The 26,012-nt window shown below is 43.3% G+C and overlaps 1 protein-coding gene across 2 annotated transcripts in view; it reads right to left on the bottom strand.

Annotated features, from left to right (window-relative positions):
- Window positions 1-26,012, bottom strand: part of jupa (junction plakoglobin a) — a 27,408-nt gene extending 1,396 nt beyond the window's left edge. Inside the window, exons 1-15 of one of the 2 annotated variants that reach the window (XM_053635514.1) lie at window positions 25,885-26,012; window positions 12,523-12,574; window positions 10,846-11,010; window positions 8,284-8,531; window positions 7,417-7,655; window positions 6,712-6,913; window positions 6,452-6,596; window positions 5,868-5,971; window positions 5,053-5,391; window positions 2,935-3,087; window positions 2,616-2,735; window positions 2,345-2,495; window positions 1,470-1,591; window positions 1,312-1,351; window positions 982-1,109 (exon numbers count right to left, since the gene is read on the bottom strand). In XM_053635514.1, coding sequence (XP_053491489.1) covers window positions 985-1,109; window positions 1,312-1,351; window positions 1,470-1,591; window positions 2,345-2,495; window positions 2,616-2,735; window positions 2,935-3,087; window positions 5,053-5,391; window positions 5,868-5,971; window positions 6,452-6,596; window positions 6,712-6,913; window positions 7,417-7,655; window positions 8,284-8,531; window positions 10,846-11,010; window positions 12,523-12,538 — 2,169 coding nt within the window. In that variant the 5' untranslated portion in view covers window positions 12,539-12,574; window positions 25,885-26,012 and the 3' untranslated portion in view covers window positions 982-984. The remainder of the gene's footprint in view (window positions 1-981; window positions 1,110-1,311; window positions 1,352-1,469; window positions 1,592-2,344; window positions 2,496-2,615; window positions 2,736-2,934; window positions 3,088-5,052; window positions 5,392-5,867; window positions 5,972-6,451; window positions 6,597-6,711; window positions 6,914-7,416; window positions 7,656-8,283; window positions 8,532-10,845; window positions 11,011-12,522; window positions 12,575-25,884) is intronic. The other variant, XM_053635515.1, reaches the window with a different exon arrangement.

Below are 26,012 nucleotides of genomic sequence, written 5' to 3'. Positions count from 1 at the left end.
TCAAACTCACTTTTTTTTTTTTTTTTTTTACGGTTTTCGGGACAGTTTGTCAGCTACGTTATACGTCGGTATATGCCGCGTGCATCGTAGAAACATCCTCGAGTATCATTTTTGTCATATCGGCCAGTACTAGTTTCACATTAGTAAGCATAATACAAAGTCAGGAGCTCGTAGGATGCAAGAACATTCATGAATTCCCATCATGCTTGTGTAAATGCTGTTGCAGAAGATTAAATTTTTTTTAATAGATAATTGGTTTCATACCCAGTTTGCTAAATGAGGCACAATGTCAGTATCTGTATGGACATTAACACCTGCCCTTATACACAGGGCTTCATTACATAATTCCAACAAAAAACAGCACACCCCAATATATTTAAACATGTTATTATAATGCAGGAGTGTCCAGAGTCCAGCCCCAAGGCCAGACTGCGGCCTGTGAACATGTTAACCCGTTAACGTGGCTTCTGGGATAATGTTGCAATTCTTCCATTCGTCTGAGGGGGGCAGCACACAGTGTTTACACAGTTAGCCAAAATGCAAGTGCCTTTTTTTTTTTTTAAAAAACCAGAAAGATATGAAGTCACGCCGACAGATAAAAAGCACTTTGGGTGACTGCAAAAAGCGCTGGAAACCACTGAGCATGGAAAACCTCGTGAATATTTGGAAAAAAAAAAAAGTTCTTAACTAAAAATGGATTTGCAACGGGGTATTTAAAAAAAAAAAAAAAAAAAAAAAAATTTGTTAGTGAGCTCAATTGCTTTTGGTTCCTGAAATAAGGGACTATTGTGCAGGAATTCCTACAGTTTGGACACCCCTGCTATAACGAAACGATTCAAAAGCACCGACGTGAATACCGATACTACCCGTTTCCACCCTTGGGCCTGTTTATAAAACTGTGGTAGTAAAGCAGTGCGAAGCAAGTCTGTGCAGGAAGAATGTGTCAGAGAGAAAGATATGAGTTGGAACTTGTGTAACAACCTGTTAGCAAGCATCAGTGTAGCCTCTGCCCATTGAGTCATAGGCTTGGGGGTAATCATCAGCCATGTCAAGCTCCGCCTGCGCGTGATCATATCCATACCCACCACCGACAAAGCGAGGCTCAATATCTGTAAAACATACACACTTTAGCTCACTTACACATGGTCTCCTTCACTGTGGTGAACGATGCACAAACAAAATCAGAGCCAGTTAAGATGCACGCTGATAATGTCATGTGATGGTGTGAGGGGGTTTATTAGAAGCGTGTTAATATGTTAAGTGCACATATTTAAAAATAAATAAATAAATAACTGGTCCAGAGCTACGCACCATCTGGGACAAAGCCAGGCTCCATCATCGAACTCTGAGCCTGAAAAGAAAGATCACACGACGAGGAAAAGAAAAAAGAGTCAGTTTCTTTTCGGTCTGAACGGCTTCCAGTTGGATCAAATGCTCGGAACGTGACTCGGGTTAGAAGACACACTCACCGTTTCCCACGCTTCTGGGTCATGTTTGAAAAGAGAGTGCGTGAGCTCCACGGACATGCGCTTCCTGTAGTCTGCGTTTTTGTCCTCGGAGATGCGGAACAGCACGGCAGCCGAATACGTTGCTGAGAGAGGGGGGAAATAAATAAAGCCATTTAAATTACAGCCGTTAACTCTGGGAGTAAACTCATACTGCGGTCTTCGCTACGGTCTTAATGCTGCTTGACAGAAAGCTAGACCAAGATACTGTATTTACACACACACACACACTAGATGAATACTATGTATAATAAATACTGAAAGGTGATCATAGAAACTGAGAATAAACTGTTTTACATCGCTTGGACATTTCAACCATAATTGGACATTTAATGTTGTGCAATGTCTGCAAAACTATTTAGTTCCTGTTATTACTGCTATTATAGCAGCTATTAACTTCCCTCACCAGCACTAAAAAGGAACAGCCGTAACTCTAATTCCCAAAGCCCCGACATTGAAGACTCCATCCTCATACGTTAAATATCACCAACAATTACCACATCGATGGTTATATAATAATAATAATAATAATAATCACAACAGAAACGGCCGCATACTAGAACGAGTGCATTAATACAAGCGTGTGATTTAAATGACATCCGGCACTACGGTCAGATTCATGTGCTTATACAAAACGTATCTAACCAAAACAGACTCGAGAGTACATGAGCTCGGAGATATAGAACTATTCCTGCCATTCAAACAAGATCGCAGTGTGCATGCTATTTTAAGTCTAGAGAAAGAATCAGGGAAATCGTAATTATTTCCGAACGTATTAAAGAATGCGTCCGGGCGGGGACTTTCCCCGTTATATGATTGTTTATTCACATCTTACGCACCAATGCCCTCGTTGTTGGAGTGCAGCAGATCCATGAGTGGGCTAGCAGCTCCCTCGCTATCAATTATGAGGGCTGCATTTTTATCCAGAGCCAGCTCACAGAGCACACCGGTAGCCACCCGCTTTATGTTATCCCCTGGGGAGTAGAGCAACTGGACAGAGAACGAGTAAGAGTGAGACACACACACACACACAGAGTCCTTAGAGTATTCTGCTCACTAAGCAAGTATCATAGACACAGAATGGAGGAAAGGTCTGTTTGTGATGTTTACCTGCACAAACAGTGGAATGGTATTCAAGTCAGTGATGATTGCTCTATTCATGCGATCTCTGGCCAAGATATGCAGTGCTCCTGTGCAACCTTCTACAATCTCCTCCATCCTCACGCCGTCCTAAGAGCAGATGAGAAACGAGACGTTGTGAAATGAGATCTGGGAACCACTGAGTGGAATAAATAAAATCACTGGGAGACACGAGTACAGAGTAATATGTTCCTGTGTGCTTATGGTTCCAGGCATACAGTTTAACTGTGCTGCAGTGTCACGTACTGCAGTAGACATTGAGAGTACGGCTCAACGAGTCTGAACCAACCTGGTAAGTTTGCTGGTTGGTTGAACCGTGCTTCTGAGCATCCTGGTGGGCATTTTTTAGCAGATTGACCAGCTTGGGAATCGCATCCGCATCTCGGAGAGAGGCCTGATTGGCTGGGCACAGCGCCAGGTTACGGATCAGGCCGACCACAGCCTAAAAACACAAGACAAGTGCGGTTCTGGTTCACTGTTGCGTTTACCATCGGGAGTCATGTTTCCTGTCCCGTTAAAACACTTCCATATCGTAATGATTGAGAAATTTCAGGTCTTCAGCTGCAAAATCTCTACTTTAACTCTGGTCACAGCAACTGTAAATAATAATATAAAAATGATGAAAATAATGTTCGTCTCGGTTGTAAATCTTACTACCAACACAAGACTAACATTCTGATTGATGAGATACTATCTTTCAGATTTTTGATTGGTAGAATTTATTTGCTGGTCTGGTTACTACTACTACTGCTACCACTACTACTACTGCTACTACTGTTACTGCTACCACCACTACATCTACTATTGCTACTACCACCACCACTACTGCTGCTGCTACTACTACTACCACCACCACTACTGCTGCTGCTCCTACTACTGCTACTACCACCACCACTACTGCTGCTGCTACTACTACTGCTACTACCACCACCACTACTGCTGCTGCTGCTACTACTGCTACTACCACCACCACTACTGCTGCTGCTACTACTACTGCTACTACCACCACCACTACTGCTGCTGCTCCTACTACTGCTACTACCACCACCACTACTGCTGCTGCTACTACTACTGCTACTACCACCACCACTACTGCTGCTGCTCCTACTACTACCACCACCACTACTGCTGCTGCTACTACTACTGCTACTACCACCACCACTACTGCTGCTGCTCCTACTACTGCTACTACCACCACCACTACTGCTGCTGCTACTACTACTGCTACTACCACCACCACTACTGCTGCTGCTCCTACTACTGCTACTACCACCACCACTACTGCTGCTGCTACTACTACTGCTACTACCACCACCACTACTGCTGCTGCTCCTACTACTGCTACTACCACCACCACTACTGCTGCTGCTACTACTACTGCTACTACCACCACCACTACTGCTGCTGCTCCTACTACTGCTACTAGAACCACCACTACTGCTGCTGCTCCTACTACTCCTCCTACCACTGCTGCTGCTCCTACTCCTCCTACTGCTGCTACTACCACCACCACTACTGCTGCTGCTCCTACTACCACCACTACTGCTGCTGCTCCTACTACTGCTACTACCACCACCACCACCGCTGCTCCTCCTACTGCTGCTGCTCCTACTACTACCACCACCACCACTACTACTGCTGCTGCTCCTACTACTGCTGCTGCTCCTACTCCTCCTACTCCTCCTACTGCTGCTACTACCACCTCCACCGCTACTACTGTTACTGCTACCACCACTACATCTACTACTGCTACTACCACCACTACTACTGCTGCTGCTGCTGCTACTACTACCACCACCACCACCGCTACTACTGTTACTGCTACCACCACTACATCTACTACTGCTACTACCACCACTACTACTGCTGCTGCTACTACTACCACCACCACCGCTACTACTGTTACTGCTACCACCACTACATCTACTACTGCTACTACCACCACTACTACTGCTGCTGCTGCTACTACTGCTACTACTACCACCACCACCGCTACTACTGTTACTGCTACCACCACTACATCTACTACTGCTACTACCACCACTACTACTGCTGCTGCTACTACTACCACCATCACCACCACTACTGTTGCTGCTGCTCCTCCTACTACTACTGCTGCTGCTGCTCCTACTACTGCCACCACCACTGCTCCTACTACTGCTGCTGCTCCTGCTACTACCACCACCACCACTACTGCTACTACTCCTGCTACTGCTCAACTTTATACAACCAAGATAACTGCACTGAATTTCACAGAAGATTTGGAAGTAGTATATAAATATATACTAAATAAAACCCCGTTACCCTAACTCTAGCTAACAGATTATCTTGGTTAATAATCTGTTAGTCACTTTAACTGAAACGCTTCCTCTAGCTTCCACTTCTTTCCATTGGTTCTGGTTTTCACCTTAACGACAGGCCAGTAGTGCGGCTTGTTGAGCAGTTTGACGATGGGCGGGATGCCGTAGTGTGTGCGCACAGCGTTCTGCGCCAGCTCAGCGTCCTGGTGGCGGCTGGTGAGGTGGCGCAGGGCGCAGGTGGCGGGCTCGGCCACGTCCTCCTTATCTCCAGCACGCAGCAGCGCGTGGATCAGGGCCTCTACGCCGTTGTTCTGGCTTACAAACATCTTGTTACGGGCATTGTTGCATGTCAGATTTGACAGCGTACCCGAGACGCAAGCCAGCATGTTCATGTCTTCTGTGGCGAGGAGCCCGATCAAGATCTGCAGCAGCCCTTCCAGGCCATCCTGCACGCAGAGGCAGACGGCAATCAAGAATTATACAGGATGGAAAACGTACAGAGATAGAGAACACAAGATGGAGCTTCAGTATGTCTTAAGGCAATTTATTTGACAAATATATTACACACACACACACACACACACACATACACCTTATTTTTGTCTTCTTTTTTAAAATCACGTGACAGCATTCCAGTCTGTCTCTCATAAGGACGAAATTAAAATCGGAACGGACTTTCAGAAGCTCAAGATTGTACAACACTGCAATTAGTAACTCAAATGTCACTCTGCTACTAACCCTTGTGTCATTCAAAATGCAGCTTTTTAAATGACTGACTCATATATGTACAGAATTTAAGAATAACTTGAGCAATATAACCATCCTATTAGCCATTAAACTACTAGAGCAGAATGTGAGAACTTCTGGTGGGTGTGTGTGTGTGTGTGTGTGTGTGTGTGTGTGTGTGTGTGATTACACCAACCTGTTTGGTGGCAGCATCAGACAGGTTTCTCAGAGTCCACAGACAGTTTTGAGCCAGCCTCTGGCTACTGCCAGTCACGTGTTTCCCCAGACACTGCATTCCACCTATGTGCATGTATGTGTGTTTTTTTTTGTTTTTTTTTGGGGTGGGGGGTGTGGGGGAGGAGTTGAATGGGCGAGAGGGAAACAGAAATAAAAGGGAGAGACAGAGAGAAAGAGGCAGCACATATTCATTATTTAGGTATTTAATTATACATCCCATCAACATCAGATTATTCAGTCATAAAGTCCCATTCGTACTTCATACTTCTTCCAGCATGGAACAGTTTGGTTACTGTGATGCGTTAACGACTGTATGAAACTGTGGCTACATGCTATAATCAGTACTGTGTGTCAAAACCCCAGACGTGGCAAAGTTTCACTTCTACTTTCTGGATGTGCCATAAAGAGGGAAAGGAAAGTGAACAAACCAGCAATAAAGACAGGCTGAAAGAAAAAAAGATCTAGTGCTCTCACAGAGCCTGTGACTCCCCAGAGATTGATTGTCTTGCTAAAAGAGCAGCGGGTCCCTCGGCTCTCACTTACCAGCCTCTACAATGGTCGGCTTGTTGCTAGGACACACTGACAGCACTTTCAGTACGCGGCTGGTGGTCCACAGCAACTTCTCGTAGTTGTAGTTCCTCATGATCTGCACCAGGGCCTCGGGCCCTCCGTTAGCCAGGATTATCAACTGTAACAGAGACCAGAGGAATTAGAGGGTTTTAGACTTATATCCCTCCACAGGGAATGTAGTTTTCTTGTTGCTTCTAGCCATATATATATATTTTACATTCACACACACACACCTTGCTCTCCTGGTTGCCATAGGAGAGAAGTTGAAGGCAATCTGTGGTAATGGCCAGAAACTTGGGGTTGCTCTTCTTCAGCAGTGGCACCATCCTCTGCAGGCCATCAGCCAGACGGACGGCCATCTTGGCCCCCTCCTGGTGTAGAAGCAGGTTGTGGAGTGTGGTGATGGCATAGAACAGCACCGACTCCAAAGGAGAGCTGCAACACACACATTACCTGGTTGACATGCAGTACACAGCGTACTGGGTTAAGGTGAGATGATGTTAAAAATCATCCGAAACATCTTGAGTTTAGGGTTAATTAGTTGAACCTTCCATTGAAAATACAAGAGAGATCCAACCTTTAACTTTACTCAAAGAAAACAAACAAAACGCTTTTTTTTTTTTATCAAAACCATGTCAATTTCCACCACCTCTAGAAATTCCTATGAGCAAAAAGTTTTATATATATATATTTTTTTTGAACTTTCCACCTATACAACACATTTGTATTAAAATAGTCATTAGATTAGACAGATTTACAGATTATAATAAAGGGTAGGTTGTGATTTCCACCACTCGAACCAAATTAGGGACCACCTGGCTATGCTTCCCACACTCCGCTTCCAGAAGCATGGACGTGCCGGAGACATATAAATATAAATCTAGGTGTGTGGAATATTTTATAAAAAGGTACGAGATGATCTTGTGCTGCGTCCTCACCTGAGCATGCGCACCAATGCAGGAATGCCTCCTGATTTGAAGATGGCCAGCAGGCCCTCACGCTGGTGTGACAGGTTGTGCAGGATGCTGGCGGTGGCGCGGGCTGTCTCCATGTCGCTGGTGTTCTGCATGGCCCTCACCACAGCCGCCACCATCTGGGGCGACTGCATCAGAGCACGGCGGGACGCCTCCTTCCGTGTCAGCTGGTTCACAATCTGCGCCGCCTTGTTCACCACCACCTGGACAAGAGGACAAAGTCAGAGGTTAATGGTTTTCTCAGCGTGTGTGGATGTAATATTTATTTATTTCCCGGAAAAACATTACGTTCTGCTCGGACGGTTTCTTTAATTGCACTCGAAGCAAAAATAATACAAATTTTAAAACGTCCTGTATTTTGCAGAGCTGTTAAATGGTATTTGACCAAACGGTTCACCATAGAAAACCGGATATGAATGTAATTAACAGACATGCACCAACGTTACATTTTCATACTGTGACGATAACCTTGTTTTAAAATATAAAAAAATTATCCTGTTTTTGAAAAGGAAACAAAAACAACCTACATATTTACTGGCCTCTATGAGCAGCATTTGAACTGCAGCATTTGAAACACACCTGAATGTCTTGCTTGATTAGATAAAATACGTCTAGGATTTTTCCACAGGGTGTGCTCCGGTCTCAAAGATATGCAAGGCAATGCTAATTAGCAACTCATAAAATGCTGTCTTCCTTGCCAGCTGCCTCATGAATGAAAGTGTTTGCAATAACATGCACACTCTACAGCCGATTATCAGCATTAACATCCATCAACTACTATCTTAATCTCTAGAGTAACTACAGGTAACTGCAGGAAGCCCTCTTAGGTACCTGGTCGTCATCATTGAGCAGTTTGGTGAGTTCAGGAATGGCGCGGGTTGCCAGCTCAGCGTCGTCCTGGTAGTTAATCAGGTGGACGATGGCCGTCTTGAGCATTTGCGAAGGTTCGGCCAGTCTCTGCACGTTGGTCTGCTGGGACGAATCCAGCTGTGTGGACACAATGGTCACCCCCTCTTGCATCGTCTCCGGGAACATGGCCTGCCTCACGCGCTGGGTTCGGGTCAGGATGAGCTCTGACTCTGTAAGAGTTTGCGTGTGCATACATGGTCAGCAACGGAGATTAGGGAAATGGCAGCGTTTCGTTTGTACTGAGCCGAGCTAATTGGAAATAGGAACAAAAGCCTAAAAACAGGAACAACAATCTGGGCTAATTGTCTGTGCGCGTGAACGCAAACGTCATGGAAACTAGAGCAAGCGCAAATTTTAAAAGGCAAAGAATGGTCAGATCTAAATTTAGACAGGATTGGTACGACTAATCTGGCAGTGCACACACACATAAAATATACAAGAAACGGCGAGGCTGCTTTCTGTTTATATTCCAGTGGTATGGAACGCCAAATCCTGTTGCCATGAGATTTCATGCACAATTTGGAAACCCCTCTTCCGCCCATTCATCAGCTGAAAGTTCATTAGATAACGTGTGTATGGTGGACCATTCCCAGCACAGCATCAACACCGTGGCACGGCGGTGTGGAGATGGTAAGAGTGCAGCAGGTGGAGCAGCACTGTAAGGATTTCTTCATTTATATCGCATTTTCAGCAATGGACATTGCCACAAATCAGCTGCACAGAAATCCGGATGTGGATTTGCCTAGCAAGAGGCGACAGTGGTGAGGAAACCCCCCCCCCGAGACGACGTGAAGAAGGAACGTCGAAACGAACGCGACTCAAAAGGGAACCCATCTTGTTCTGAGTGACACCGGACAGCGCGATTAGGAGTCGGTACTACATTACAGTTCCACGAGCGTACACTATAGAGTAGCGTCGGGTCCGAGTCCACCTCGGTCGAGTCCGAGTCGAGACCGAGTGGGGCCACGTTGAGTGTTGAGTCCAAGTCCTTAATAGTAATAAAAAATACCACGATTACATCTTGCTATTACCATTTAATATTCTTATTTCATGTCATCAGCACCTCAACTAGTTTCCTATCAAAAAATGGCTTCATATAGAGGCATATGTAGAACTTATTATATTACAAGTAAATGAGAATACACATTAAGCGGTTTTGTTATTGTACCACGCTATATCGTGTCCTCCAGTTTGAGCTGACATTTAAATGATTTGATGCGTCCCCCACACAGTTATACAGTCAGAGAGAGAGAGAGAGAGAACAGAGTCGAGTTACATTTAACAGCGTGTCATAACAAGCGTCATGCTTTATTACGGCTTTTAATCTGTCTTTGAAATGACGATAAACTCATTTCTGAACACAGCACTGTTCTTGTAACTGTTTCATTTTAATTCCTAAAATGAAAAGAAAAATAAATAAATAAATCCCTATCAGCAGGGTTTATGATATTTACTATATTAAGAAGTACATTTCACATTTTGTGAAATTCAAGACTGGAATCAAGAACTGCTGATGTTTAGGGCTGGGCGATATGACTAGGATCTTATTTCACAATAACGATACGTTTTCTCGGGTAGGTCTATCAGAAGTATTCAAGAAAGAAACTGAATTCAACTACAGAAGTTGAATAAAGCAATTAAATGTAAAATAAAGTCATTCAGTCAAATGAGTGAGTGAGTGATTTTTTTTCCCCCCCTTTTGTTGTTTGATGAGCATTAATGACACGGACAGGCTCATTAGACTACTAATGCACAGCTCCAATATATTGTATTGACTTACCCCCAACCCCCCAAACTGTTTACATTCACTTAAGTCATACCCGCCTGTGTTTGCATGAATACTCAGCCAGACCTGCATTTTGACCTGATGTGCGCGTGGTTATCTGACCGTCCGAGCGTACCAAGCCGCTAAAGGGAACTCGATTCAGAACTCGCACGGAAAGCCACGTCATCGTGCGCGCGCTTCAAGGGAGACGTTCATTAATTTCTTGATGCATTCATTTCATGCCGGCATCCCGCCCTGCAAAAATACGGGAGACTCGACTGTACTCGGAAAAATTACCGAGTCCGCGTCAAGTCCGAGTACAAATTTACCCGAGCGTGTGACGAGTCCGAGGTCGTTCATAATTAGACTCGAGTCCGGACTCTAACCCGTGATCGAGTACACCAACTCTACTATCGAGTCAAGAAGTGCCAAGTGTGCTGAAAGGCTCTGTGTGTAATAAAATTTACAGTAAACCGTACAATGTAATTATAATTGTTATTATTTTTTAAACGTAGATCTGATCAACACAAGAAAGTGCGACACACACAATCATATCGGTGTAACTGCTGTGCTGGGAAAGCTCCACCCCACAGTTAACATCTGCGTACAGTTGTCCCTTCGAAAGCTGTTCAAACCAATGCTTACACGTTCGCAATGAAATAAGTCCACGCAGTATAAAACGACGCAATTCAAGTATGTAAAGTGTTTGTGTTTCTCACCTGCAGGGTGCTCAGTGACCGTGGAGGTGTAGGTGTATTTCTTGCTGTACTCCGTCCCGTCATCATCTCCACGAACTGTGGTGGCCCCTGACTGGATGCCTGAATCTGTCGTATAATACGTCTTCTGCCACTCTGTAACCTTCACCGCACCGTCACGTTCACCCACTACACACACACGCACACAAAATGAGCCAAATTTAGCTAATGATAGACTGAATATCAATCATGGTACTCACCACAGACATTAAAATCCTTCATCAGACTACTCAAGAAAACATGATGTTATGGATATTACAGAGAAAAAGAAGAAAGAAAGAAAGAAAAAACACTCGACGGAAAGTCGACATGTACACTGCAGATGGGTTTAGAAGGTCATCTCGTCATTGTTTAATAAATCCGTGTCACACTCTCCATAAAGCTTGCTGAGGGAAACTACGTCACTAAGACATTCAATGAAAGGACGTGACATTTAAAAAAAAATAAATAAATAAACTTTCTGTTTAAAGCGTGACTGGATTCTGTTCTCCTTAAATACTGTAGGCATGATTAGGCTTCATTCCATTTTGTTCTGCAGACGTTTCCACATGACGACTGTCGGGGTGAATGAACCGTCTATTCCTTTCACCTGCATTGAAAAAAGGCGTTCTCGACTGGGCCGTACTTCTCTCATGGTAAGGGATAATACACAAACAAAATGTGTAACGTAATGCAAAAGTAAAAAAAAAAAAAAAAAAAAAAAAAAATCACTCATTGTTGCAGTACTTATTTAATATTTCACAATGCCTGATCCATCCCTCCAGTCATTTGGTGTACTGCTAATACAGGCTCGCGGCGGCGCCTGGAGCCTGTCCCAGGGGACGCGTGGGACACGCCGGACAGGGAGTGCCAACCCATCGCGGTGCACAAGCGCACACGCACCCACTCACGCACTACAGATCATTAGGAAACGTCAATCAGACTACAGTGCATGTCTGTGGACTTGGAGAGGAGACCCTCAAAGCAGGGGGAGAACATGCACACAGGGTGGAGGCGGGACTCGAATCCACAACACCTGGAGGTGTGAGGCAACCGTGCTAACCACTAAATACAATTACTTGTATTATTCGTTTAGCGGACGCGTCTATCCAAAGCGACTTACAGATGAGGAAATACAAGCGGTGCGATAGTTCCAGCGGAGAACAATACAAGTAGTGCAAGATCTTTTAATTAAAGTTCTAGAGAAGCAAAGTGCGCAGAGTCGCGGTGTAAGAGCCAGTAAAAATGATGAATATTTTATTATATTTTTAAATAATGTGGGGGTTGGCAGGTTAGGGGTTAGTCAGGTGTCCACGGAAGAGGTGGGTCTTTAGCCGCGTTTTGAAGATAGAGACAGATCCTGCGGTCCAGATTGAGGTCGGAAGTTCATCCCACCACCGAGGGACGGGGAATTCGAAGGTTATGGAATGAGACCTCGTGCCTCAGTGAGTACGCACTACTAAGCGTCGGTCGTTAATCGATCGCAGGCTGCGTGAGGGAACGTAAACCTCGAGGAGAGTGTTGGGAGAGGTTGGGGGGGGTGCTGTTCCAGACAAGGTTTTGTACGTGAGCATCAAGGCCTTGAATTTGATCTGGGTGGCTACAGGAAGCCAGTGGAGGGAATTATGTCTAAGTTAACAGCACTCTCTTTACAGTACTTACTTTGCATTGCCATCATTGCTTCCTTGGCTCAATCCAAGCCAAAGTTTAAAACCTGGGGGGGAAAAGAAAGAAAAAAAAGTGTTAGTCAAAAAAATGACAGACTTTTACATGTTCGCTCAATGCACCTGCTATTTGTTAGGTTTTATTTTTTTAAATGATAACCTGACATCAACTTGCCTAAGGAAAGGAACGAGAACAGAAACGATACACTTTTCGGCAAGTTCAGCAAATTCACGAAACGATCGTGTGTGTGTGTGTGTAGAGAGAGGAGGCGTGGCAAGTGTGGGCGTGTGTGTAGAGATTGTGGGGGGAACTTTGACCCGTGTTCCCACCCTCAAAGTCTGTGCGGGATTGAAAGGGGCCGTAATAACCGCAACGACTCAGAGAACCGGCTTCGCATGATTCACCCTTCACACAACACCTTAACGCTTCCCCGAGATTCCTCTCCAATTAAACCACTTCTACGTTTCACCTGTCAGGGAAAACGAACGGTTTTTAAAATCCATTTATATTATTAAAATTGTACACGTATTTATTTTAGCCCTTAAGAATGCCTTTGAAAAAAATAATAAGGTATTGAAATCATTCTCATGGCTGGATCGGGAATGTGTCGCGAGGTTGCGACGGACTATAACAGGAAACGTGGTGAGCACGTCACATACGACACTTCACATGCCGAACTTATTAACAGATACGAAGAGACTGGAAGTGTTGCGGACCGACCGAGACGTGGACGTCCACAAGCGTCCACTGATGAAGGCACGACTGACGTGGTGCTCTCCTATATATGGAGCCTTTTGGGACACCCTGTACAGCCTTATATTCGTTAAGGCTTCTTCTTCGCCCACCTCACACATCTACGACACAACTCGAAACAAACACTCAGAACTTGGTAGCTCATGAAGTCGAGGTACAGGCAAAGTGGATTTGCTTATCAGATTAAATCTCATTTCTTGCTACTAACCATCTACCCTGCTTGACTGTCCTCGATTCATCATCTTCCCTCCGTTTGTTATTCATCTCCTGCCCCCTGGACATTCTGCCCTCTCCTTTATCCCCTTCACCATCCTCGCGCTTCTCTCTCAGCGTATCCTACTCGTATGGGTACTCTGACTGTACGGTGACAAAGCCGTTTCTCATTAAATTTACCAGTCACTAAACCAAAACATTTACGAGGACATGATGCATCTCCATTTGCCAAAAACATAAAAACACATCTTTAGGAGTGGCTGCATCGTTTGCCATGTCATGTGTTCCGGGACCTGAGCCTACACACACACAAACACACACGTATATAGTACGTATACAGCGAGAGAGATATGGAGAGATAGAGAAAGCGAGAGAGAGAGAGAGAGAGTCTAGAAGTCTACTTTAAGACTGAATAGTTAAAAGTTAGGAGTAGAAATCAGAGGCTAGAGGGGGTTGACCGTTCCAAATGTTTTTTTCGTGGGTTGTAAACCTGAATGCATCTCAGCTGATTATATAGAAACACACACACACACACACAATAACATTATTTTTTCCAGTAATTGCACTATAATGACGTTCAAAAAGTCACGTTGTATTGGCTACCAGCTGCTGCGGAGTGAAATCAGACATTTGTTTCTGGTAGATCTGGTTTTATAAGGCAAGATGCCATTTTCCCCCATAGAACCATCATCATCATCATCATCATCACGTGATTTGAATCTTTTTCAGCCGCAAAGCTATTGCATTTCCTACACCTATTAACGTTATTAATACGGCAAGATCGATTAGATAACTACTCGTAGTACTTCTATCTGGCATCCGCCCAAAATGTAGAAGCGCGTCACATTTATAGCACATAAAAACAGTATACTGTAAGTCACATAGCGAGTTTCATTTAGCATGTTTTCCACCCGCTGAAATGAATCCCCGGCGACGCCACTGGTAAAAACGTGTCAAAAGTTCACAGAACGATTGTGTAGGAGTTTTAGGAGTAAGAGCAGGAGTAATCCTGAGTAAATCTTAATGATGCTATACACAATGCACAATCGCACCAGGGCTGAAATCTTACGCTCACAAAATAATCACAAGTGTCAATGGTAATCGAATTAGTGCTTAAACTTAAACTGAGCACAGCTCCCAGTTACAGCCTCTACAGATTTACTAAAGGGTGTGTTCGATATGTAACCTTTTTTTTTTTTTTTATTAAGGACATCCAATTGTTCTCTGCTCAAACGCAAACCACACTGGATATAATTACAAACCTAAATTCTGGTGGAGTTGGAATTAACATAAGACAGCATAAGGGGCAAATTTGGGTTCAACTTCGAGATTAGTCAAGTTCATATCCAGCCATCTGCTCACCACATATGAATGTGAGGAAATGCTGGTGCTTCCCAAACGAGTAGAGGTGGACCGAGGGATCGGTTTTGCCAATTAATCGGCACCGATAACCGATTGCTGGAGCTATTGTTCATCGGCAAAAATCCACCCAATGGTTTTTCCCGGTTGAGTCCGTCGCGGGAGCGGCTGAGAAGGGTCTGCCGTCATTATACGGTACAAGAGAGGCCTCTAGAGGCGAAATAAACACAATCGCTACAAATTTTGTTGTGTTATTTAAAGTGTTTTTGATCCAATTTGGAGGTCTCTATTTTAACTTGTTATTCGGAGTGTTATTTTTTTGGTTCAGTCTGGATGTACATCATTTATTTACTGTAATACTTATATATATATTTAAATTTAAAAAATTACAGTACATTCTCATGGTACAGTCAGTACTGTTTATTTTTGTAATAAAAGTTCAGCAATATTTTACTTTGAGTGTTTAAACAAAAGATAATGTCTTTATTAGCTCATCTTTACCGATATCTCAAGCACTCCTAAATACTTACCTATTTAAGGCCTTGTATATTGCTCTTATGGCCACTTAAAGCCAAAATATTTCTCTGAATGGCTTTATACATACCCGTGTAGGATGTATGAAATTTTCTTGAACTGTTTTGTCTGAGTAAATCTATCACTCTGCACCCCCACCCCCCCAATCGTAAACTACACTCTAGTCATGGTTATATGGTTTCATTATCAAGATCGTTTTGTACGTGATTTTAAAAGCTAAAAAAAAAGTACTCATCACAATAAGAAAAGAACACAAGGCTTGTAGTTTGTGACGGTATCTAATGCAATCGAAATGGGCATGTCCTTATAACGGGTTATATTATATATCGTAAAAATTCCCTGCACATCTCCGGACGGCGATTACGCTCCCCAGATAACGACTGCAACCTTTCGGAGGCGTCCGTCTTATTTGAGTACTGCACACGATCCTGAAAATGTTATGCAATTATCGTTGCATGAAAATTTAATAGCAGCACATGCTTTGATAGACTTCACACAAGCCCTTCAAAAGCAGTCCAGTGCTGGACTCCCACACAGAAACAAACAATCCTCTAAGCAGCAGGAATCTGACACTTGGCAACTGCTCAATGCAAAAGACATAAGTGGTGAGCAAGTAAGCGGAGACGCGTATGCTCGAATCTACCGTGCATGAGTGAGTGAGAGAGAGAGAGAGAGAGAGAGAGAGAGAGAGAGAGTGTTAATAACATGGCTGGGCTGGTGGAGATGGAAATCGTGGGTTCCTGCTAAACATGGCGTAAACACCTTCCACAGATGCACAAACAAGGACGTAAAACTAAACCTTTATATAGGGCTTGTATGGATCAAAACAAGGCCATCGATTATTCCGCATTTTATTCATCTTTTCTGAGGTTGCTGCTAAAAAGAAATACTACTGAATGAATTTATACGATGTCCCAAGACTCTTTCTTTTCCCACTGATAAACAACCACCACGGAAGAGAGGATCAAGGACATTTCTACAAAACTATAACATAATAAACGTGCTCGGCCACAAGATCTGTGACTATGCGTCGAGTCATACTTTTACACAGATATGTTTAATTAAAACAAACAAACAAACAAACAAACAAACAAAAAAACCCCACTATAAATACCTTAAGTCAGGTTTTTAAATAGCAGCTAATGGTCATACATGGGGGGGGGAATATAATGTAATCTATATGAAAAAGCAAATAAATAAATAAATAAATAGATAGATAGATAGATAAAATATATAAAAATACAAAAAGGAATAATAAAAAAAACCCCACTATATATATATATATATATATATATATATATATATTATATATATATATGGTCATACAGGGTCAGGGTGGGTCATAAATTAATCTATACACAAATAGTTATAAAAAAAAAAAAAAGATTTCCTCCTTAAAATCTCACAAAAAGCAAGAGTGAGTACAGCATGTGGATGAGCTCGTGTGCTTTGTTAGATTTTGATTGTTTTCTCTGAACAAGGTTCAGCTTTTTATTAGCTGGTCATAAAGCGCGAGTCGCTATTCTGCGATGCATGTCACAGCCCTCCTCAGACAACAAACAACTGCATCCGAACAGCGCATTTGTATTTACCAAGAACTGGACTGCACCCGAGTTACACCGAAAAGTTTACTGTTGCCAGGGGGATGATAAGAACATGTACAAACAGGTAACAGGTATTACTGGTGTCCTCCTCCCATGAAGCAACACATTACACGGGCTCAACGTTCCTGTTAACAGAGGGGTGTGCCTACCTTCCCAAGCACTCCTTAGTCTTACTAAGTAGGCAAATTAGTTTTTCTGAAGATGACTAACGTTGTGGTCATGCCGGCTTTAATCTTATTTAGTTTATATGATCACGGCATGTAGTATCTCTCATGAAGCCAATAAAATGTGTCTCACTGACGCAGTCAGCATGAAAACACGGCTATTTCTCTGAACGGCGACACGTTTAAACATCACGTTCTCATCAACTGGAGGCTACGTTCCGCTGCCGAGGACGGCCCCAAGCGGTGCAGCCTGGAGATTGCTGAGGGTGGCGCTACAGGGAGTAGCGTGGGAATGCTTTCGGACCTCAATCTCACATGGACACTTGCGCTGTGATCCTGGAACTACGGTTGCTGCGATGGCCTTGGGACTGCAATTACCTCATGCAGTTCTGCACTCGGATCTCCTTTACTGAACAGTGGATCAGTTCAACGACAGACTTCATATTAAAAACTACAACGAATGAACTTCCTTACTTTCACATTATCCGTTGTTCCCCTTCTGAGTCTGGTTCCTCTCAAGGTTTCTTCTTCCTCATATCATCTTAGGGAGTTTTTCCCCTCACCACTGTCTCACTCAATAGGGATAAATTCACACACTTAAAATCTGTATCCTGTGTTCATGTCTCTGTAAAGCTGCTTTGAGACAATGACCGTTGTCTCAATGACCAAGCGGCACGTTCCCGGCACGGCCGATTTACGTTCTGCGACGCCCGCGAAACTACACGACGTGCTCTAAAGTATGTGGACACCTGACCATCACGCCCATGTGTGTCCCGTCACCAAACTGGAAGCACATGATCGTATAGAATGTCTTTGCATGCTGTAGCATTAAGATTTATTTTCACTGGAACCAAGAGGCCTAAACACGTTCCAGCATGACAACGCTCCAGTGCACAAAGCGCACTCCGTGAAGACATGCTGCCAAGGTTGGAGCGGTAGAACTCAATATTGTCCTACACAGAGCCCTGACCTCAACCCCACTGAACACCTTTGGGGTCGTTCCAGTGGCTGAACGGGCAAATCCGCACAGCTACTCTCCGAAATCTAGTGGAAAGCCTTCCCAGAAGAGTGGAGATTATTATAACAGCAAACAGGGGACTATATCTGTAATGGGGATGTTCAACAAACACATACGGGTCCGACCGGTCGGGTGTCCACATACTTTTGAGCATTGGTCGCATGCTAAACCCTTCCATCTTTCATGTCTATTTTTCCTTTTCCTAACTGAACGGATGTCTTACTTGTCTTCATTTATGGAATCGTTTTCGATTGTTCCAGTCTACACCACGAAATGACTACGTCTGACAGCACGTGTGCGCGACGGAAATAAGCGGCCAAGTTATTTGAACCCGACGACAATCTCTACATAGGACCGCAGTAACTTGTGCCAGTTATGCAATTCGCCGGCTATCGACAGTGAATCTCCATATACGTACATTTCCACGAACTCGGGGGGGCTCGTTTCTTGTTGAAAACGCTGCTGCAAACGATTTATAAATAAATTCGTTCTTATCCAGGTTGATAAATGAGGCCCATTATGTCTAGAACTGCAAAACTATAAACAACACTGATTTGATTTCTGCTTAGCTCTAAGAATTCTGATCCCCCACACACACCCACCCCACACCCACCCCACCAAAATAGTCGCTCACGATCATCATATCTTAATTATTAATCAGTTAAACAGTTTAAGTTTAAACCAAACAAAGGCGCAGAGTTTTCACTGCGATAAGCGTAAACTGACTGGATGGGCGTTCCCGTTCCGGCGACACGCGCCAAAGCTCCCGTTTTCTGAGGTAAGTCTGAACACAGACTGCCTAAAATATGCTTAGGTTTACAGTACACTGCTGATACACGGCTCATAAACAGATAAGACATCGCTGCAGACTTTGGACTTCAGTCTAAGGGCGAGTTAATGAATAACTTCCACTCGCTGTACTTTAATTGTCCGACACCGAGTCGGGTTAGCTGGTGTACCCGGTAGCGTTCTACTCTTTATTAATCGTTACCGCACTCCGCCATGAAACCCTCGGCGTGTGTCGTCGTGGATTAGACACAAGTTTGAGATCAGGCAACAGTGTAACATGGTACAGTCATACCAGGCCTGGCCAAGCCCAGCCCTCTAATCCTGGTGTGACATTCCTCACCCAGAGCATTCTCTCACACTCCCTCCGCCCTTCACCCTCCCTCTCACACGCTACTTGTCCCTCGTTGGCACCGGCTGTGTCTCCTATTATCACTCTTAAACATCTCTCTCCCAGACGCTCTCACTCACAGCCACACCCAAAAAAAGGGGGGGCTGGGGTGGGGGGGGGGGGTTGTTAAATGAAGCAAAGTAAATCAGATGGCTGACAGGGCTGCGATTCTCATAAGCACTTGTTGTTTCTGCGACGCTCCTCCTTTCCCTCAGGGTTGACGAGGGCCATCGCATTTAGGTGTGGCTTGGGTGTGTTTGATTTTTACTCATCCTGATAGTACGGTGTGAGGTTTGAGTCACCATTTTGATAGCTCTGGAGTAAAAGAGTGATCGTCTTGATTTTAAATAAACATTCTCATCATTGACATAAAATCACTTCAAACGCAAACCGGAGACTGTTGTGCTCTCCTTCGCCTACATAAATCCCCTCACAGAAACGGCTATGGAAGTGAAGAGCCTGCCATCTGAGTAGCTGTGCTTGTTCGCGGTACGTACAGAAACAGACATTCCGTGATATGCTAGGAGCTGAAATGTACACACACACACACACACACACACACTCTTTTGGAGGTAATGGCTCTGGAAGCAGACAGAGCAACCAGCTGAGTCCATACTGTTAAGAGCCTGTGGTCAGTGAGTGCTCCCCAGACGCCGGCTAGTTTCCGCTGAAGAAAGGAGCGATATGTGAGTGAGCAGGTGGTCGGCGCTAGACTGGTGAACTTAACCTCAGGCAAAATACGTAGGTTTTTACAATGCATCTCCATCAGCCAGCTCGGTCCATTCCAGCGGTATTATAGCAGCCTAGGAAGAGGAAAAAAAAAAAAAAAGAGGGAAAAAAAAAAAAGGCCCACCTTTTGACCAAAGATTGTAGATCTGTAGCTTTAACTACTACTATTTAAAACCCTTTTGTGCACTTTGTTTCAGAGGACGTCCCAAAGGGAACGTCGGATACCTGCTGCAGTGTTGGTTTCCTCCGTTAATCACAGTTGATGATGCTCTAGCAGCATCTTAATTGCCTCTCTCCATTATTTAGCTCATCCGATAAAGAAGCAATGTAGCATCTTCACAGTGAGACACGAGTAAGATGTCTCACTTTTTGCTTGCTTTTCTGCAGGGCCTTAAATTGAAATAATGCCAATACGAATCGCATGGCACGGGCTCAGTATGTTGGCGATGCACTCCTCCCCAGAGGGAATTGTAATAAATCATGAAACTTTATTAGACAGTCAGGAGGCAACGCAGTCTGGTGGCAAGTGATACAACTCAGGAATGCCAGAAGGATCCATCATTATGGTCCTACTCCGACACCGACGTCTTGCGTGCTTTGACAAGCTGCATCATTCTTTCCTGTTACACACGATTATTTCAATGGAAAACTCGAAACCATCAGAACAATAAAAGCAAAATACACACAAAATTCCAAGGCACTGGATCTGTTAGGGCATGCGGCGGCGTCCTGGTTTTAACTCGATGGCTGTAAACTAGTTGTACCAGTCAGAGAACAAATGGGTTTGAGAAACTGAGAAACCTATGAACAATATTATTATGTAAATAATAATAATAATAAATATTAAAAATAATAAATCATTTTCTGTGAGCACATATGATTCTCATGAACATGTTTGTGTTAAAAAAAAAAAAAAAACCCCTAATGTACTATAACATTTCTAAAGAGCTCAGTAAGATGAGCAGTTTGGACTTGGAAGTTGCATTTTTCATGCAGAGTACATGAAAGCGTAAAAAACATGTTCTCCCTGCATTCCTGAGGGGGGGGTAGAGAGAGAGAGAGAGAGAGAGAGAGAGTAAATGAGGGAAAGAAACGTGCCTTGACGGACAGTGGACTGAATCAGAGCCTGTTCTGGATGATGGATTCACTTCACAGAACCATGAAAAGAGAGAGAGATGTGAGAACAAGGCCACGCTCAGTTTACCAGGACCAGGCCTGGGTGCTGAACAACTGTCGAGATTATTATCCACCACCCCCAACATCCTCCTGTCCACTAAACAGGAAAACAACACGATGGATCAAGATATTGCATATTTCTATGACTATCAACCAGGCCTCCAAAACTGGTCTGAAAATAAAAAAGAGAATTACACGGTATAAGGATTTGCAATTCTAGCTGGATGCCTTTGTGTTCTTTATTTACTGCTATATCTCTCTCGACAAGCAGCTCCCAGGCCGTAAAAAAAAAAAAAAAAAAAAAAGTCATTTCAAATGGCAGAATAAAAAAGGTATTCAGTCTTGTTTTAAGCCTACTATTCTGGCATATCTGGGGTTAGCAGCGATAGGTATGCATCACAGGTGAGGCAAAGTGACAGATGGTGAATATTTCATTGGCCTGAGGGGCACTATGGGAAGCTGTGCAGCCAGAGCAAAAACCTGAAGAGACAATGAAAAGTAGAACAATCTCACAGCTCCAGAAAAAGACAAAGATAAATGTGATCGGTGTTTCAGGTTTAAAAAAAATTTTTTTTTTTTTTTTTTGGTAAGATTGTAAATATAAAACGAGTTAAGAGTAAAAGATACACATGATGTAGGCCTGTACTGGGAATATTTAGGTTTCCTAAAACTCCCAGAATAATGACCGAAAGCCCAAGTGATGCAAAGCGATCCAGCAATACGCCCTCCAGGACGTGATCAAGTTTGAGTCCCATCTGTGCCCTTTCTGTCTGGTCCCTGAGGATTTAATTGACTTTGTTCGCATTAGCGAGGAAGCATGGCACGGCCGGTCGGATGTGCGTATTGACGTGTAGTAGACATGAGTGCTTAGCGTTGTCCTCTCAGTACAAGGACATGTTCATCAAATCTGCCAGGGTGAAAACCTGTCAGCCCACATGGTCCTGTTACACAGTAAAGAAACGGATGAATTGAATTAACGAGATCCAAAAGAGAACCAAATCCATCCAGACGTGGCCTTGAGATAAAATACAGGCAGCTTTATTAGGGGTGCTTAATCGCCGCTTTGACACGAGTCTCCGGTGTGTGAACGTTCACAGAGCGGCGTTATTTGTTCCCCCACCCTTGTCTACTTCCTGGATGACTGCTTTTTTATCACTGGCTAAATAAGATGAACAATATGGGAGGACATAATCGTTTTAGACAGTGCTTTATTTGTGAGACGTCTCTTTTCATCACTCGCTCAACAAAGCGCTTCAAGATGTACCGATATTACGGGATTAAATTCAGAATGGCCGTCGACGGAGTCCAAAACGTACCCATGTTAAATTATTGGCCGGGAAAGGGCCTGTTGGTTACGAAGGCTTGGGCAGCTCACCTTCCTTTAGCATTAAAAACAGACTTAAATACCACAAACTGAGAACAGGATATCCATAAGATGGGACAAAACATGACGACGGGCTGATAACTATTAAGATTGAAAACGATGTGCTTAATTATAGAAGGTGTAGTATTCAAGTTGAAAAGCGATATGAATTTATTAACTACTCTTCTGTGTGTTCATTGTTAAGCATCAATGATTATCCCGAGTAAGGAGAAAACCGAGAGTGGAAGGGAAAGATTTTCGTTATTTAACCCTTTAATGCATTAATTTTTACATTGCCAAGAAAAAAAAAAATATTAAATGGGTTTTTATGACTTGAATTAGCTGAGGTAACAGGTTTTCAAAAAGTTTTAGGGGGGTAGTTGGCAATATGCAATGATGGAAAGCATTATATAATCAAAAATAACACAAAAATGTATGAGATTACAAGTCCAATTACTGCATTTTCCAGACTATAATTTGCAGAGGTTTTTTTTCCATCTAGTAAGCATATATTCTAAAGAGGAATTAGAGTTGTAAAAAGTATGTGCTTGGATGGTAACTTAAAGCCCTCTTTTTCCAGTCACGAAGGAAAATAGCAGTTTTGTATTATGGCCTATCAAAAAAATTGGACATAAATGAAGTGTTGCCAAATGGCAACACCATGCAGAAAAGGGTTAAAGTGCACCTGTTATGGTTTGTCAGATATTCCCTTTCATGTAGTGTGTTATCGAGCTGTTTGTGAATGTAAAAAGTCTGCAAAGTTTCATAAATCAAAAGCGCACGACCAACGGAGTTACCGACTCCCGAAAGAAGGAATCGATTCTGAACAGCTGAAACGAGTCGTTAGTGATTCCAGACTTTACTTCCTGTACTAATCATCGTAGGTTTGTTACAAAAAGCCCCGCCTTTGGTGTTCATCGGCTGCTCGCTGATAGCGGTAGACCGATCACAACAGACTGGGACGTCTGACCAATCAGAGCACAGTATGCTCTCTGAAAGGAGGAGTTTAGAATGGATCATTTAAGGAGTCGTTTTTGACACTGGGGGGGGGGGGGAAAGGTAATGCTGTAATTTAAATTATGAGCACGTTAAAGTGTTGTTTTGTTTTGTTTTGTTACCTTGGATGCATGTAAATCTAATGTATGAGACCTCTAAAACAAAATGAGGCACGTTTCAAAACCATAATAGGTGCACTTTAAAGTTGATTCATCTTAGCTAGTATATTCCCATTTCATGAGAAACATGTCACATCAGACAACCAGTACACACAAACACAAAATACACCTGTATATAATACAGACTTTTTTCTTAATTTAACTCGTTCATACTATTAATATCAGACAAAAGACAGACGTTCAATTAAAGTCCCGCATATAATATGCAAAAAAAAAAAACATCTGTGAGGTCACAGTAAGCACGAGCTGGACGTCCATCTAAACAAACAATACGATTCAGTAATCCCCGATTCCCCTCTCTGGATGTGCGTTAACCAACGGTGATCTCACGCTTTCTTTCTTTCCTTCCTAATCTAGGGCACGATCAGGGATTTAACATGGCTGGGGGGTGTTTAAGAGATACAATCCTGTATCTGTATGCCGATATACAGTAAATCTCATCTTAAAATGTACAGCTAGACAGCAAATGTGTCCTGACTGCACTGCAAAACACCACGGCACAAAAAGCCAAGACCTCCCAACACCCACCCACACAACTGTTATGAACCATTTATGGAATTTCGGTGTTCAAGACTAATTCGACTCGGAGCAAGAATTTTTGTGGGAAATTATAACCACTCAGGGAGAAAAACAAACAAACAGCCAGGGTAGATGTTAAGGAGCATGACTGCCTAAGAGGGGTGTTAATGAAAACACTTCCCCGGACAACTTGGGGAAACGTAAAGTGCGTCGGACGCTAAAACAACATCAACATGTTACTGGTGAACGATGACAGGTGCTTGCTCTTGCACAATTAATTACTGCGTCAATCAAACACGCAAAAAAAAAAAACAAACAAAAAACAAACCCAATCTCCACCCTGTGTTGCTTTCACAACACACACATATGTCTTACTATACATTGAAATAATTAGTAATGCATCCAAATAATCCCGTGCCTACACCTTAACAACAAACCTTAATCTAGGTCGCTCTTTTAGTTTTTGTTGTTAAATAAAACCTGCACAAAAAATAAATAAAGAGTAGTCACAACTGTCATACATCCATCACAGTGGAACCATTCGGTCCCCACAAAGAAGGAAAGGAAAAGGAGGAAGAAGAAAAGAAAGATAGATAGATATATATATAGAGAGAGAGAGAGAGAGAGAGAGAGAGACACAACCCAAACAATAAGAAAGGATCAAAGTAGGGAAGAAAATGCCGGAAGTGACGTATCCTCGTGTAGCCTTGTCAATTCCAGTAACCTTATATGTTAAATAGCAACCTTTCACACTCGTAGTAACCCCCACAATGCATTGCGCGCTCCCTTCCCTATTAAAGGTGGTTTCCAAGGTGTGGTTTCAGAGCATTAACCATACATCTAATACAGAGAGAGAGAGAAAAAAAATAAACCCAGCTCCTTTTGTATCCAATCATAAACCAAACCAGTTCATACAAGCAGGCCACAAGTTGGCATGAGTCATGGTAGTACCAAATAAAGAAATCAAATGAAGCTGGAGCTCTTAAAAATAATCACGAATATGGCACAAGTTCCAAGTTATAATACACAACAGGATCCCACCTTCCATTCCATTAAAGCTGACATTTAAGACTGGACAATGCATTATTGTTGTGCTCTGCTTACTCATCAGAAGGACCAGGACACTCGCTTCCTTTCGTATTCGCTTTAAATAACAACACGGAGAGAGAACTCGACTATACTCAACAATAAAAACACCATCAGGGTGATGACCGAGTTAAACCGCTGGAGGAAAAATGAAAAAGTTGGCGCAACACACACACACACACACACACACACACACACACACACACACACACACGAAACCCGACACACGGAAGTGGGAGCGAAATTTCAGCCGCAGGTGTGTAAACCTACCCAGGAAGCCTCATTTAAGACAAAAAATACTTCCAATAGGGAATAAAACCGGAAAAACGCGACCGGACTATTTGTTTTTTCCAGCCAGTTCTCCGGAAGCGCGAGACAGACTGAGGAAATTCAAACGTTTCCACAAACATATACACGGAATAATTCCATTAAAACAGACAGAAATAGAAAAGTGTATGCTTTAGTTCACACTTTCGTGAGTCCGCTTACCTCTCTGTAGACGTCTGTGAAAACTAAAACTCGGACTTTTACTCGAAACTTCCGCCTACGGAGCAGTTTGTGTCCAGCGCGCGCGCTCGCTCTCTCCCTGAATTCCGAGCAGACACGAAAGATACAGG

The sequence above is a fragment of the Ictalurus furcatus genome, chromosome 10, assembly GCF_023375685.1.
Source record: "Ictalurus furcatus strain D&B chromosome 10, Billie_1.0, whole genome shotgun sequence".
Lineage (NCBI taxonomy): Eukaryota > Metazoa > Chordata > Actinopteri > Siluriformes > Ictaluridae > Ictalurus > Ictalurus furcatus.
This window is presented reverse-complemented; position numbering and strand designations above follow the sequence as displayed.